This window comes from Periplaneta americana, chromosome 16 (genome assembly GCF_040183065.1).
Source record: "Periplaneta americana isolate PAMFEO1 chromosome 16, P.americana_PAMFEO1_priV1, whole genome shotgun sequence".
Taxonomy (NCBI): Eukaryota; Metazoa; Arthropoda; class Insecta; order Blattodea; family Blattidae; genus Periplaneta; species Periplaneta americana.
Genome location: NC_091132.1, coordinates 152,255,382 through 152,267,554, shown reverse-complemented (window position 1 = coordinate 152,267,554; position 12,173 = coordinate 152,255,382). Strand labels below are relative to the sequence as shown.

The 12,173-nt window shown below is 35.0% G+C and overlaps 1 protein-coding gene across 2 annotated transcripts in view; it reads left to right on the top strand.

Moving 5' to 3' along the window:
* LOC138691355 (zinc finger protein 235-like) overlaps positions 1 to 9,537 on the top strand; it is a 35,313-nt gene extending 25,776 nt beyond the window's left edge. For both annotated transcript variants that reach the window (XM_069813256.1, XM_069813257.1), the window contains 2 exons: positions 44 to 126; positions 6,794 to 9,537. In XM_069813256.1, the coding sequence (XP_069669357.1) occupies positions 44 to 126; positions 6,794 to 7,850 (1,140 nt within the window). In that variant the 3' untranslated portion in view covers positions 7,851 to 9,537. The remainder of the gene's footprint in view (positions 1 to 43; positions 127 to 6,793) is intronic.
* The last annotated feature ends 2,636 nt before the right edge of the window (positions 9,538 to 12,173 follow it).

Genomic DNA, 12,173 nt, shown 5'->3' with positions numbered 1-12,173 from the left:
AAACTTGCGTCATTTTTTTGTTCTGTTCACTTTTTATTTTTAGGAAGAGTTGTGTGACTTGGACTCAGTAAAAGACGAGCAGAAACTGGAAGTTTCAGAAGAGAAGAATGAGATTTTGACTAATAGGTGAGTATAATTATTTACAAGTCTTTTCTTTCATTACTTCATTAAAATTATCATATAAGACATTCACTTGCAAAGTGTTATGACATGAGATGGTTTATTGAATACTAAGAATGAATGGGGAAATATGGTCAAGATACGAATGGGAGACACCAAGGCAACACAGACAACGGAAATCATGAAAGGAGAAAGGTAATGCGGGATAAAGTTTTATATTAGAGCAATTTATTATACAAGCAGAACAACCCGCCATTTCTAATCCCATAGTCAAGGCGACATAACAATTTTAACATGAGATCATGTACAAGGACAAGATTATGTACGCACGTTTGAGGCTGGGAGACAGTAAGCTTTCACTATAGTTGTCCGTGAAATAAGCAAATACAATGGTAAGTAAATCCATGTGTAAGAATTAAAGTTTAAAAGAAATTAAAAATATAAAGTAAAGTTAATCCTATATGGATTAATGTTTCGATAAAAATTAATTTATTGCAAAATAGGCTATTAAGCTAAGTCTCTATGGTTTACCATATAATAATAATAATAATAATAATAATAATAATAATAATAATAATAATGATGATGACGATAATAACAACCAGGGGCGTATATTGCGGATGTTCAAGGTATGCGCTGGACATCCTGTAAATTCGGTAATCTCATTTTTTGATTTTAAGTTGTTTTATATAATACAGCAATAATTTTAATTTATCACAATTTAAATGCGTGGTAATCTCATTGAAAGTTGACGTATATAGTTCAAGACTGATTTTAATTGATTACCATTTAAATATTTTAAATGCCTGCTGGATGAATGTGCACACCATCCCAGAACGGCTTTCATTTCATAACGTAGGCAACGCTCTGCCTGACGAAGTGGGATGAGGTCTGGTCTGGTTGTCCAGCCCGGACTAAAGAATATCCCCTGTTGAGAATTACTGCTACAATTCTCTGCGTGCGCACGGTGGCATGGTGGAGATACTCGCTTCTCTCAAGCTCGCAGGTCGTCCTGTATACAGGCAGCTCAACTTGTCAATTGTAGCGTTACAAAATATTGTGTTTGACGTGTGTGTTTACTGTTTGTGTGAGTGAATTTACTGTATTTAGGTTTTACTAGGGTTCATAGCTGTGTGCCAGCGCAGGTTAACAATTTAAGTTACTTATTTAATGATAATAACACTTGGAAATGTACACTGTAAAAGATCTTTTGCAAAAGCCATTTTCTTCTCGCCCACTAGGAGAGAAATTCCATATAGTGAATAAGGATAGACCTACCCCGCCACTTCCAAATTTAGTGCAACAATATAAAACAGAAAGCGAACAATACACTATCGGTCTTACTAATAACGTTTAACTGTCTTATACTTATACAAGAGTAGCTCCTTTATAAGTCGTGTGTAAATTCCTTACTAATAATCACTACATACGTCGTGTATAACAGTATAACTGTTACACAGCTACGTCATAGTTTCATCATTACTTCGTTACGAAAGGTAATAGAATATCTGAGGTTCTTTATGCATCCGATAGAGTGCTCTAGTGTGGCGTGTTAAATATCGATAATACAATTGGCTCTAATCGATTACCACACTACATTTTGGTCAAAGAGTACAAGCTTTTTTTTATATTGGTCGACCAGCAAACTTGCTATACAGACCACTGTTAATTATGGAATATCACATGCAGAATATCATGCTGAGGTTGGCTCTAAAGGCTCCTCTAATTAATTTAAATTAATTAAGAGTACAAGCTACAGCAATATTCTTCTAATAATTCTATGATCTTTGGTTTATTCTTCTGTGGTTACAAAGTAACCATCATCATAAAATGACAGTCGATACGAACAGCTGTTAGAGGGGCGGCCATTTTTTCCCTATATACAATGCTTAAACAAGGGATTTCGTGTATATAACTACTGCAAAGCAATTCCCATTGTATAGTTACAGCCTGTTTATACGTCGATAGGTTATTCACGATTTATTAGTAACGTTTTCTGTCTCAACTCTGCATAAGTCTCGTATAAAAACTATACACGGTTTATTAGTAAGACTGTAGACATTTTTCTATTTCACAATATGGAAATGTAGAATAGTTAGCGGGTTGTGGAACTTCAAAAAGGTTATTTTACTGGCCATGCTTATTGTTTGATCTTAAATAATGCAATTTTGAATAACGTTATTTGTAGTTGCCTCCTTTCTCCGGCATTTGCAGGGCAATCATTGAAATAGGATGATTAATTTTTAAGAAGTTGTGGTGCGAGTACTTTGAAATATTTAAATGTCATTTTCTTTTAATTTTATGTAATTTTTCCATTAGTTTAAGGGCATTTTAATCATTTTAAGTAGATTTTTAGGTCATCAACATCCGCCCGATAGTTATTAAATATAAATAATACTAAATCATATATTAAAAATGGCAGTTAATGTTGACCCGATATTTCACTTAGGCCTATAATAATTGTGCGAGATAGACCAACTATATATTTTTAACAGAACACCCAAACTCCAGGTTCAGCATACGTCACTGATAACAACACTGATAATGATAATAATAATAATAATGACGATAATAACAACACTAATAATAATGATAATAATAATAATAATGATGATGATGATGATGATGATGATGATGATGATGATGATGATGATGATATTAAACCTGAGAAATGAAATTCAAACTTATAGTATCAGCCACATGCTTCACACGAGCTGCTTAACTACCCCTTTATACGTTTGCAACCAGAGGTTCTTCAATTTTTTCTATTATGTTAGCCAAGTGTCACATTCTTGCTTTCAGTCTTTCGATGGTATATTGTACACACTTTTGCACTTGTACTTATATTGTACTTTATTGATCGCTTCCATCAAAAGAACCTTAAGATCAGCCATTTTAAAAGTTTTAATTTTTGCGATAACATCATATTTATTTTACCCGTACGTCAATTCAATTGAAGGTGTGTGATCCCAAAACTGGCTGAGTCCATCTGGTCATATTTAAGATTTATAAATATATATGATTATGTTTGAGTCCTCTGTCATTATATCCTAAGCTTGTTTGCTTCCAAAACAACACATCTTGCCTGAAAGTGTGTGTTATTGAAAATGTCACTTGAAAACTAGTTCAGTCCTTAGACCAGTGGAAAAAAAAAAAAACTAGCCCTGTCCTGTCATAAAAATGGACTAAACGCGTTTTGAGATCACACTCTTCAATTGCATTTAATTCACAATGGAACCGAGGTAATCGTAACACAGCTTTGTTTACTGCTTTTCCGTCTTTTTGTCTGTTACATACTTTACGAGGGCAGGCTTATTTTGTCTCATTATTTGAAGCATTTCTTTCTTTAACAACCTTTCTTCAAACGATATATTTTTTGACCTAAGGCACTCTTCAATTTGCTTCTTTGTTCCAACCTGTTGTAATTTTTTCAAGTGTACTGGAATTATGTGCTGCACAGTCTACGTACAGACGTGGACAAATTATTATACTAACTTAATTATATGTGCAATGAAGCTGTATTTATCGGTAGAAATAATGAACAAAAACGTATTTTGCACAGATATAATGAACAGAAAATTGAGTCTTGAGGTTACTAATATTATCTGAACATTCGCTTATTCTTTATTAACACGTTGATTTTGTCAGGGATGCTGGAAACTAAAGTTTGACACTTTCTTCAAATATCAGCATCATTTAGCCAGATATCAGACAGTGCTTAAATTAGTCCATGTTTTGTTGTAAGCTTTTTTTGTTCACTTTCTTCTTCAGTATAGATCACAGATTTTCAATTTCGTTCACGTCCGGTCTTCTTGCAGGCCATGGGAGAATATCTTCTGCAGTATATAATTAAAACACCAGTAGTACCAACATAGCCAGAAAGATTATACTTAATCATTGGAAAAATATACCGGAAGATGTAAACAATCATATTTACAACAATACAGACTCTGTGAATTACACTGATAGTTGATATGACGAATTATATTATGTTTCCAAGAAAAAGTGTTAGTCTAATAATTGTCCACGTCTGTAGTACAACAGCCGAATTATCCTTCAGTAGAGGTAGAAGTCGAGAAAACCAGCTCTCAATGCATTGGACATTCATTTCTTTGTGATTGTCTCTACTTATTTTCGATTTAAATACCGTCAAACAATCTTCCACAGAGCTCAATTCGCTTCCAATTTCTGAGAGGGACTTCTTCCACAAGCTAATTCCTACGAAAAGGCTTGCTTCGAAGACGAAACCGGAGAATCTACCTAGACTTTATTTCTGGTATGACCTTCATTGAGCCATTTCATCTAGGTAATATATTTTCTCACTTTCTTGCTTCTTCGAATGTATAGTCCTTAGAAATCTCACCTTTACTTGTCTATTAGCATGGTGTCTCGTCCGCGAGGAACATACTTGATAATAACTTAGAAATTTTTTTTAATCCGATAAATCAGGATCTTCATTAATTGAGGCAAGCACTTTATCTATAGGAATTTAATTTCCAAATAACTCTTGCAATTTTGTTCTAATAATATTTTTATGAAACTCTTCAACATATTCGCAATCTTCTTCCTTTTCTAGCGATGCTATGCAATTATTTGTCCTCTACTCACGAATCACTGGGTAAACAGAAGCTTTACATACTCCCGTGGTGCAGTTTTATTTACGGAATTCTAAATAACTACGGTCAGATTTAAATTCTGTTACGTTTTATATATATTTAATATTCCATGTTTTTCTGGGCTACTCACAGCTGTTCGTCTGGGTCGTTTTTGAAAGGACCTAAGCAAGTATTTGCACACTCCTTATAGCGTGACATATTGCCATGTAACATTTAATAATTACCGAAGGTTTAATACAGTTAAATATTATGACTACAAAGTAACAACGAACAGATAACAAAACATTTAGCCTATAAAGAACACTACATGCATGCATACACTTAATAAAGTTACAGTGCCACTCAAGGAAAGAGAGTCGACCTGGTTGGCACGTTGGTATAGCGCTGGCCTTCTATGCCCAAGGTTGCGGGTTCGATCCCGGGCCAGGTCGATGGCATTTAAGTGTGCTTAAATGCGACAGGCTCATGTCAGTAGATTTACTGGCATGTAAAAGAACTCCTGCGGGACAAAATTCCGGCACATCCGGCGACGCTGATATAACCTCTGCAGTTGCGAGCGTCGTTAAATAAAACATAACAACATTCTCAAGGAAAGACAGCGGTATTGTACACCCATTGTTGAGGAAACCAAAACAACGATATTATCTGTTACTTGCAGTCGCTCGACTGGGCGGATGGACTGGAACTTAATGCAAGACGAAATATTTCGATTTATTACTTTTCGATAGTTTTGTAACTTGAATATGAAGGGTTCAGAGCCATAGTGGGCCAAGCACCATAAATAAAAATCGAAGAAAACAAGGATTAAAATTAAGTTATTATTATAATTTAATTAAACATATAGCAAATAATATCAACTATGCATATTAAAACTACCGGTATGTGACATAACAATTTTTATTAAACTATGGTATTCACTTAACGTTAAACCTGGCTTTCTCCGGTTTTAATAAATGCCGCTTGGCCCACTATGGCTCTGAACTCTTCTTATGTGTTGCCATTTCTGCATAATGTAGCCGGGTCATTATTGTGTCAATCAAGGTTCTTAATGATGATTTCTTTAAATTCTCCCCCCCCCCCGTGCCGCTAATATCTTATCCGCATAATATATGCCTGTGTACAGCTTGTGTGCGTGTGTTCTTATGTATTTATGCTTGCACGCCACTTTCCCTACTTCACCTAGAGATGATGAATGATCTCAGAATATTTATTGATATGCAGAATGAACTTCGATTAGTAACTTAATGTGAAACGAAATACCAGTATTTCAATTCATTATTTTCGAGGTTTCGTATATAACTTGAATATCTAATTCCAGTCTTCATAATGTAGCCAAATAATTGTTTTGTCCTTCTAGGATTTATAAAACAGTTATATTACCGGTTGTTCTGTATGGCTGTGAAACTTGGACTCTCACTTTGAGAGAGGAAGAGAGTTTAAGGGTGTTTGAGAATAAGGTTTTTAGTAAAATATTTGGGGTTAAGAGGGATGAAGTTACAGGCGAATGGAGTAAGTTACACAATGCAGAACTGCACGCATTGTATTCTTCACCTGACATAATTAGGAACATAAAGTCCAGACGTTTGAGATGGGCAGGACATGTAGCACGTATGTGCGAATCCAGAAATGTATATAGAGTGTTAGTTGGGAGACCGGAAGGAAAAAGACCTTCAGGGAGGCTGAGACGTCGATGGGAGGATAATAAAATGGATTTGAGGGAGGTGGGATATGATGATAGAGACTGGATTAATCCTGCACAGGTTAAGGACCAATTATGGGCTTATGTGAGGGCGGCAATGAATCTGCGGGTTCCTTAAAAGTCTTTCGTAAGTAAGTAAGTAAGTAAGTAAGGTTGTTAGAAATGATTTGTACAAGATTAGGTATTATGTCAGTGATCTATATCTGATATAGGTACGCAAAACTAAAATCTTTCACACAGTACAATGATAGTGATTATGTGATTTGCTATTCATTTGGAGATTTAAACTGAATTCTTTGATGTTTTATGTTTGTGTGAATGCTTAGTTATTGTGACTGATTTCATATTGTTATGTAAGTTTTGCAGACATCCATGACACCACCGTACCATCAGACTACAATGGCTCTGCACACGAAGAGCACATAGCTATTGGTCAGGCTGCCAAGCATTTTGTTTCTTCGGAAAAAGTATTACGTGCCCATACAAACGAAGTGCGATTCAAATGCAAAGACTGTGAAAAGTGTTTTTCTAATTCGAGTAATTTGAAAAGGCATATCTTGAAGCACGTAGGCCTAAAGCCTTTCAAATGCGATATTTGTGGGAAATGTTTCTTTGAACAGGGACATCTGAAATCCCATGTACGTCTTCACACAGGCGAGAAATCATTCAAATGCGATGTTTGTGGAAAGTGTTTCTCGCATTCGGGTACGCTGAGAAACCATACACGCCTGCATACAGGCGAGAAACCATTCAAATGCAGTTATTGTGGAAAGTGTTTTTCGCAGTTGTGTTCCTTAAAATGTCACCAACATCAGCATACAGGTCAGAAACCATTCAAATGCGATGACTGTGGGAAATGTTTCTCGCAATCGAGTGCTCTGAAAAGCCATAAGCGCCGTCATACAGGCGAGAAACCATTCAAATGCGATGTCTGTGGAAAGAGTTTCTTCCAGTCGTCTCACGTAAGGAGACATAAACGGCAACACTCTGACGTGAAACCATTTCAGTGTGATGTCTGCGGAAAATCTGTTTTGCAGTTGAGTCAACTAAAAGTCCATTATCGAAAACATACAGGCGAAAAACCATTCAAATGTGATGTTTGCGGAAAATGTTTCCAACATAAGTCAAGTTTAGAAAGTCATCAATTGAACCATACTGGCACGAAACCATTCAAGTGTGAAGTCTGTGGAAAGTGTTTCTTCCAGTTGGGCAACCTCAAAAGTCATGAACGCCAGCATACCGGCGAGAAACCATTCAAATGTAATGTTTGTGGTAAGTGTTTTTCGCAACCAAGTAACCTAAAAAGACATGAACTCCTGCATACCGGTGAGAAACAATTCAAGTGCGATATCTGTGAAAAATCTTTCTCACTTAAGGCGAATTTGAAAAGTCATGTACTCAAGCATTTAAAGTAGAAATTCTTTCTCAGATACGGGATGTTTTAAAAAAATATTCATGCCTACGAACAGGAGACAGCCATTCTGTGGTGTTTCTCGCGGTCTGGTAAATTAAGGCGTGAACTTTAGCAATGTTGTAGGATCGCAATGATGTATTATGTGTGGAAAATATACTGTTCATTTTAAAAGTGATGAACGTCATCATTCTGGCGAAAAACCATTGAAGTTCATTGTCTATGGGAAGTGATTCACGGACTAAGGACACCTCAAGAATGAATTGAAATGAAAGTATTTCTTGGTGTAGAGACGTTTCAAATTCTATATTTATTTCCACACATACAAGAAGCCATACAAATGTATAAGTTTACGTTACATTCAGCATTGATTTTAGAAGTTGAACTTTGGTGTATTATTTTCCATTCTTTGTATAATAATCGTAATAGTAATAATAATAATAATAATAATAATAATAATAATAATGCACGAATGCTCTACCGATTGAGCTACCCCAGGAACCAAACACGACACCGTCACAATTTTTCCCTTTATATCCAAACAACCGGGCATTATATGGAGGATTAAGGAAGAGAGGAAGACCAAGGTTGAGGTGGCTTCAGGATGTGGAGGATGATCTGCGGAGAGTTGGATGCAAGAGATGGAGATAACGGGCTCAAGATAGAGATGAATGGTTTCTACTGATTAAGGAAGCCCAGGCCCTTCATGGGTTGTAGTACTAATAATGAATGAATATCCAAACAATTCAAATATGCTGACAAGACGCCAGAACCCAACTTTGAGTGCACTCAATCCTGTGTGACTTACAATTTTTCCCTTGAATTATTCAAGCCTGCTTCACAGAGAGCTTCTACCTGATAGCCAGATTTGCATAATAATAATAATAATAATAATAATAATAATAATAATAATAATAATACTGGTTTATTTGAACTGGCAGACTTAAGGCTATGCAGCATTCTCTAACACTCATGTTTTCTTTACTCATTTTGTCTTTATACAGATTAAAACAATACAGTTAATCTAATTTAAAAGTACTTAAACATTAAGTTGAACAAAATGAATTGCGGTGTGCCGTAGGGTTTTGTAGGGGTGGACCGACTAGAATAGTTTTGTATGAGAACTTCGAGATGTCTTGTTGAATTTAAAATTACCGACAATTTAATATATTTAATATGAATGACCACTTTAATTAGTCTATAATTAATTAGTAACCTGTAGTAACTTATGCCAGTGAAACATGGGTCCTTAAAAACTCCATAAAACACAGACTACTAATTTTTGACAGAGCAATACTAAGAAATATTTTTGGCCCAACTAAAATGAATGATGGTACATGGAGAATTAAATATAACAGTGAAGTGAATGAGCTGATAAAGAATAGGAACATAATATATCATGTAAAATCGCTAAGATTAGGATGATTTGGTCATATAAATAGAATGGAGAATAATAGACTGGTCAAAGAAATATACAAATGGAAACGAACAGTTAACAGAAAGCAAGGTAGACCATACAATTGATGGAAGGATGATGTCCTGAATGATTTGAAATTGATGAAGGTGGAAAACTGGACAAAGATAGTTGAAAGCCATAAGGAATGGAAGAAAGTTGTTGAGAAAGCCAAAACTTTCATAAAAACTGAGAGTTGTAGAGCCTGAATAAGAATTAATTAGTAAAACTATAGTGATCACCAGGGAAAGGATTTATATGTAAATACATATTTACTTATAAAGCTAATATAATTTATATTTTGCATTATCTTTATGTTTCACAATGTGTAGGGTTGAAAAATCCTACTTTTATTTTCCATATTTTTCCATATTTTAGAGTTTAGTACATATTTTCGTTAATTTCCATATATTTTCCATATTTCATATAAAACAGTCCATATTATATTAGGTTTAACAATAAAACAAAACAAAATTCCATTAACTTTTAAAAATACATTTCAACAATAGAGATTTAAACACATGTTCAGTAATCCCTTTAACATCAGAGTTATTTGAAAATTAGCAGTCCTATCAACAATGGGAAAGTAAGTTACAAAACTGTATTAATTTAATTTAAAATTTTTAACAGACTTCAGTTGTGCAGCTCAACAGTTAAATGCCAGTCAGAGTACACATAGGTTCAGTTTTGTAAATCATACTATAAAGACGGTAAATATGCCAAAAGTACGTCATTCAGTCAATTTAAAATCAAAACTAACAAGTTACATTTCAGAATTTAAAGAAGATGGTTTATCAACTGACAATAAAATATTATTTTGTAATTTGTGTCAGTGTGCAGTATCATCTACACAAAAGTTCCTGGTGCAACAACACATTACAACTAGTAAACATCAGGCCAACAAACAACTAAATTCCAAGCAGAGACAATTGTTTTTAACACAACCAACAACATCGAATGTAAGATCTGAGTTTAACATCGACCTGTGCCGTTCTCTCATCTCTGCTGATATTCCTCTCTACAAACTAAAGAATAAGGTCTTCAGGGAATTCCTTGAAAAATATACTCAACATACAATCCCGGATGAGTCAACACTTAGGAAGACGTATGCTCCATCCATCTACGATGAGACAATACAGAAGATAAGAGATGAAATTAAAGATAGTTCAATTTGGGTTTCCATTGATGAGACTCCCGACAAAGAAGGTAGACTTGTTGGTAATGTAGTTATCGGTTTGTTAAGTGAACAATATTCTGAACGAATTCTTTTACATTGTGATGTTCTAGAAAAGTGCAATAACAAAACTATAGTTAAACTGTTCAACGAAGCTATGGGTATCCTGTGGCCAAAGGGTATTATGTACGATAATGTGTTATTCTTTATTAGCGATGCTGCCCCTTATATGGTCAAAGCTGGACAAGCATTATCTGTTGTATATCCTAAATTGACTCATTTTACTTGTGTGGCGCATGCATTTCATCGTGTGGCAGAAGTGGTCAGAGACAATTTCCCTAAAGTAGATTTGTTGATTTCATCAGTGAAAAAAGTATTTCTCAAAGCTCCCAGTAGAGTTAACGTGTTGAAAGAAATGTACCCTGAAATTCCATTGCCACCAAAGCCAATTTTAACTAGATGGGGTACATGGCTAGAAGCAGTTGAATATTATGCCGAACATATAGACTCTATTAACAATGTTCTCCTTGCATTGGACTCTGAAGATGCAGTCTCAATTGATACTGCGAAAACAGTTACCTGTGACATAAGTGTGAAGAATGACTTAGCTCACATTCAGCATACATTTTCATGCATCATAAAAACGCTCAAAAGTCTCCAAAATAGGCACCTTTCACTATCTGAAAGTTTTGAAATTATAAATAGTACTGTGGAACAACTGAATCGTGGTAGAGGTAAAGTTGCAGATGCAGTAAGAGCTAAGGTGGACACTGTACTTTCAAAAAACCCTGGATATGAAGAACTACAAAAGATTGTTGCTGTGATGAGTGGTGAATCAACAGTGAAGATTAACTTGGACTTATCCCCAGCAGACATTGTGAAATTGAATTATGTACCAGTTACTTCTTGTGACGTCGAACGCTCTTTTAGTCAGTATAAATCTATCCTCAGAGACAATAGAAGAAGATTCACTTTTCAGCACTTGAAAGAAATGTTTGTAACCTATTGTTATGGTAACAGACAATAAAAATTGTGTTTTGTTGAAACTACATTGGAAGATAAGGTACGTCCATTATATTTTTTGTTTAGTTTGATTAAAATGTACCAATATTTAACGTACATAGTCATTTTTTTATAATTTTAAGTCCATATTTAATTCCATATTTTGGTAAAAATCCATATTTAATTCCATATTTTGGTAAAAATAACTACATATATATTTACATATTTCATATATTTTTAGTCCATATAAATCCGTTCCCTGGTGATCACAAATAAACCAAATACATTTGTAGCTATGTCCCTCCAGACGGAGGATGATAATATTTACTAAACCCAACCAAGTATAAAAATATTCCTCCCTTCGGAAACGGCGCGTACATTAATGATACACAGAAATATCCCTTTAAGCTTAAGTGGCCCTACCACTACACATATTCACCAGAACAAAGAAGTGTGGCTAATGCGTTTGTCGCAGTTGCACTTGGACGCCGGTTGGATTCCCGCTTGGGCTGTTTACGTGATTGGTTTTTCCCGAGGTTTTCCCTAACCGTAAGGCAAATGTCAGGTAATCTATGGCGTATGCTCGGCCTCATCTCGCGAAGTATCTCTGTCACCATTCCCATCGACGTTAAATAGTCTCGTAGCTGATACAACGACGTTAAGTAACCAAGTAAAAAAAAAAACAAAGGAATGTTACT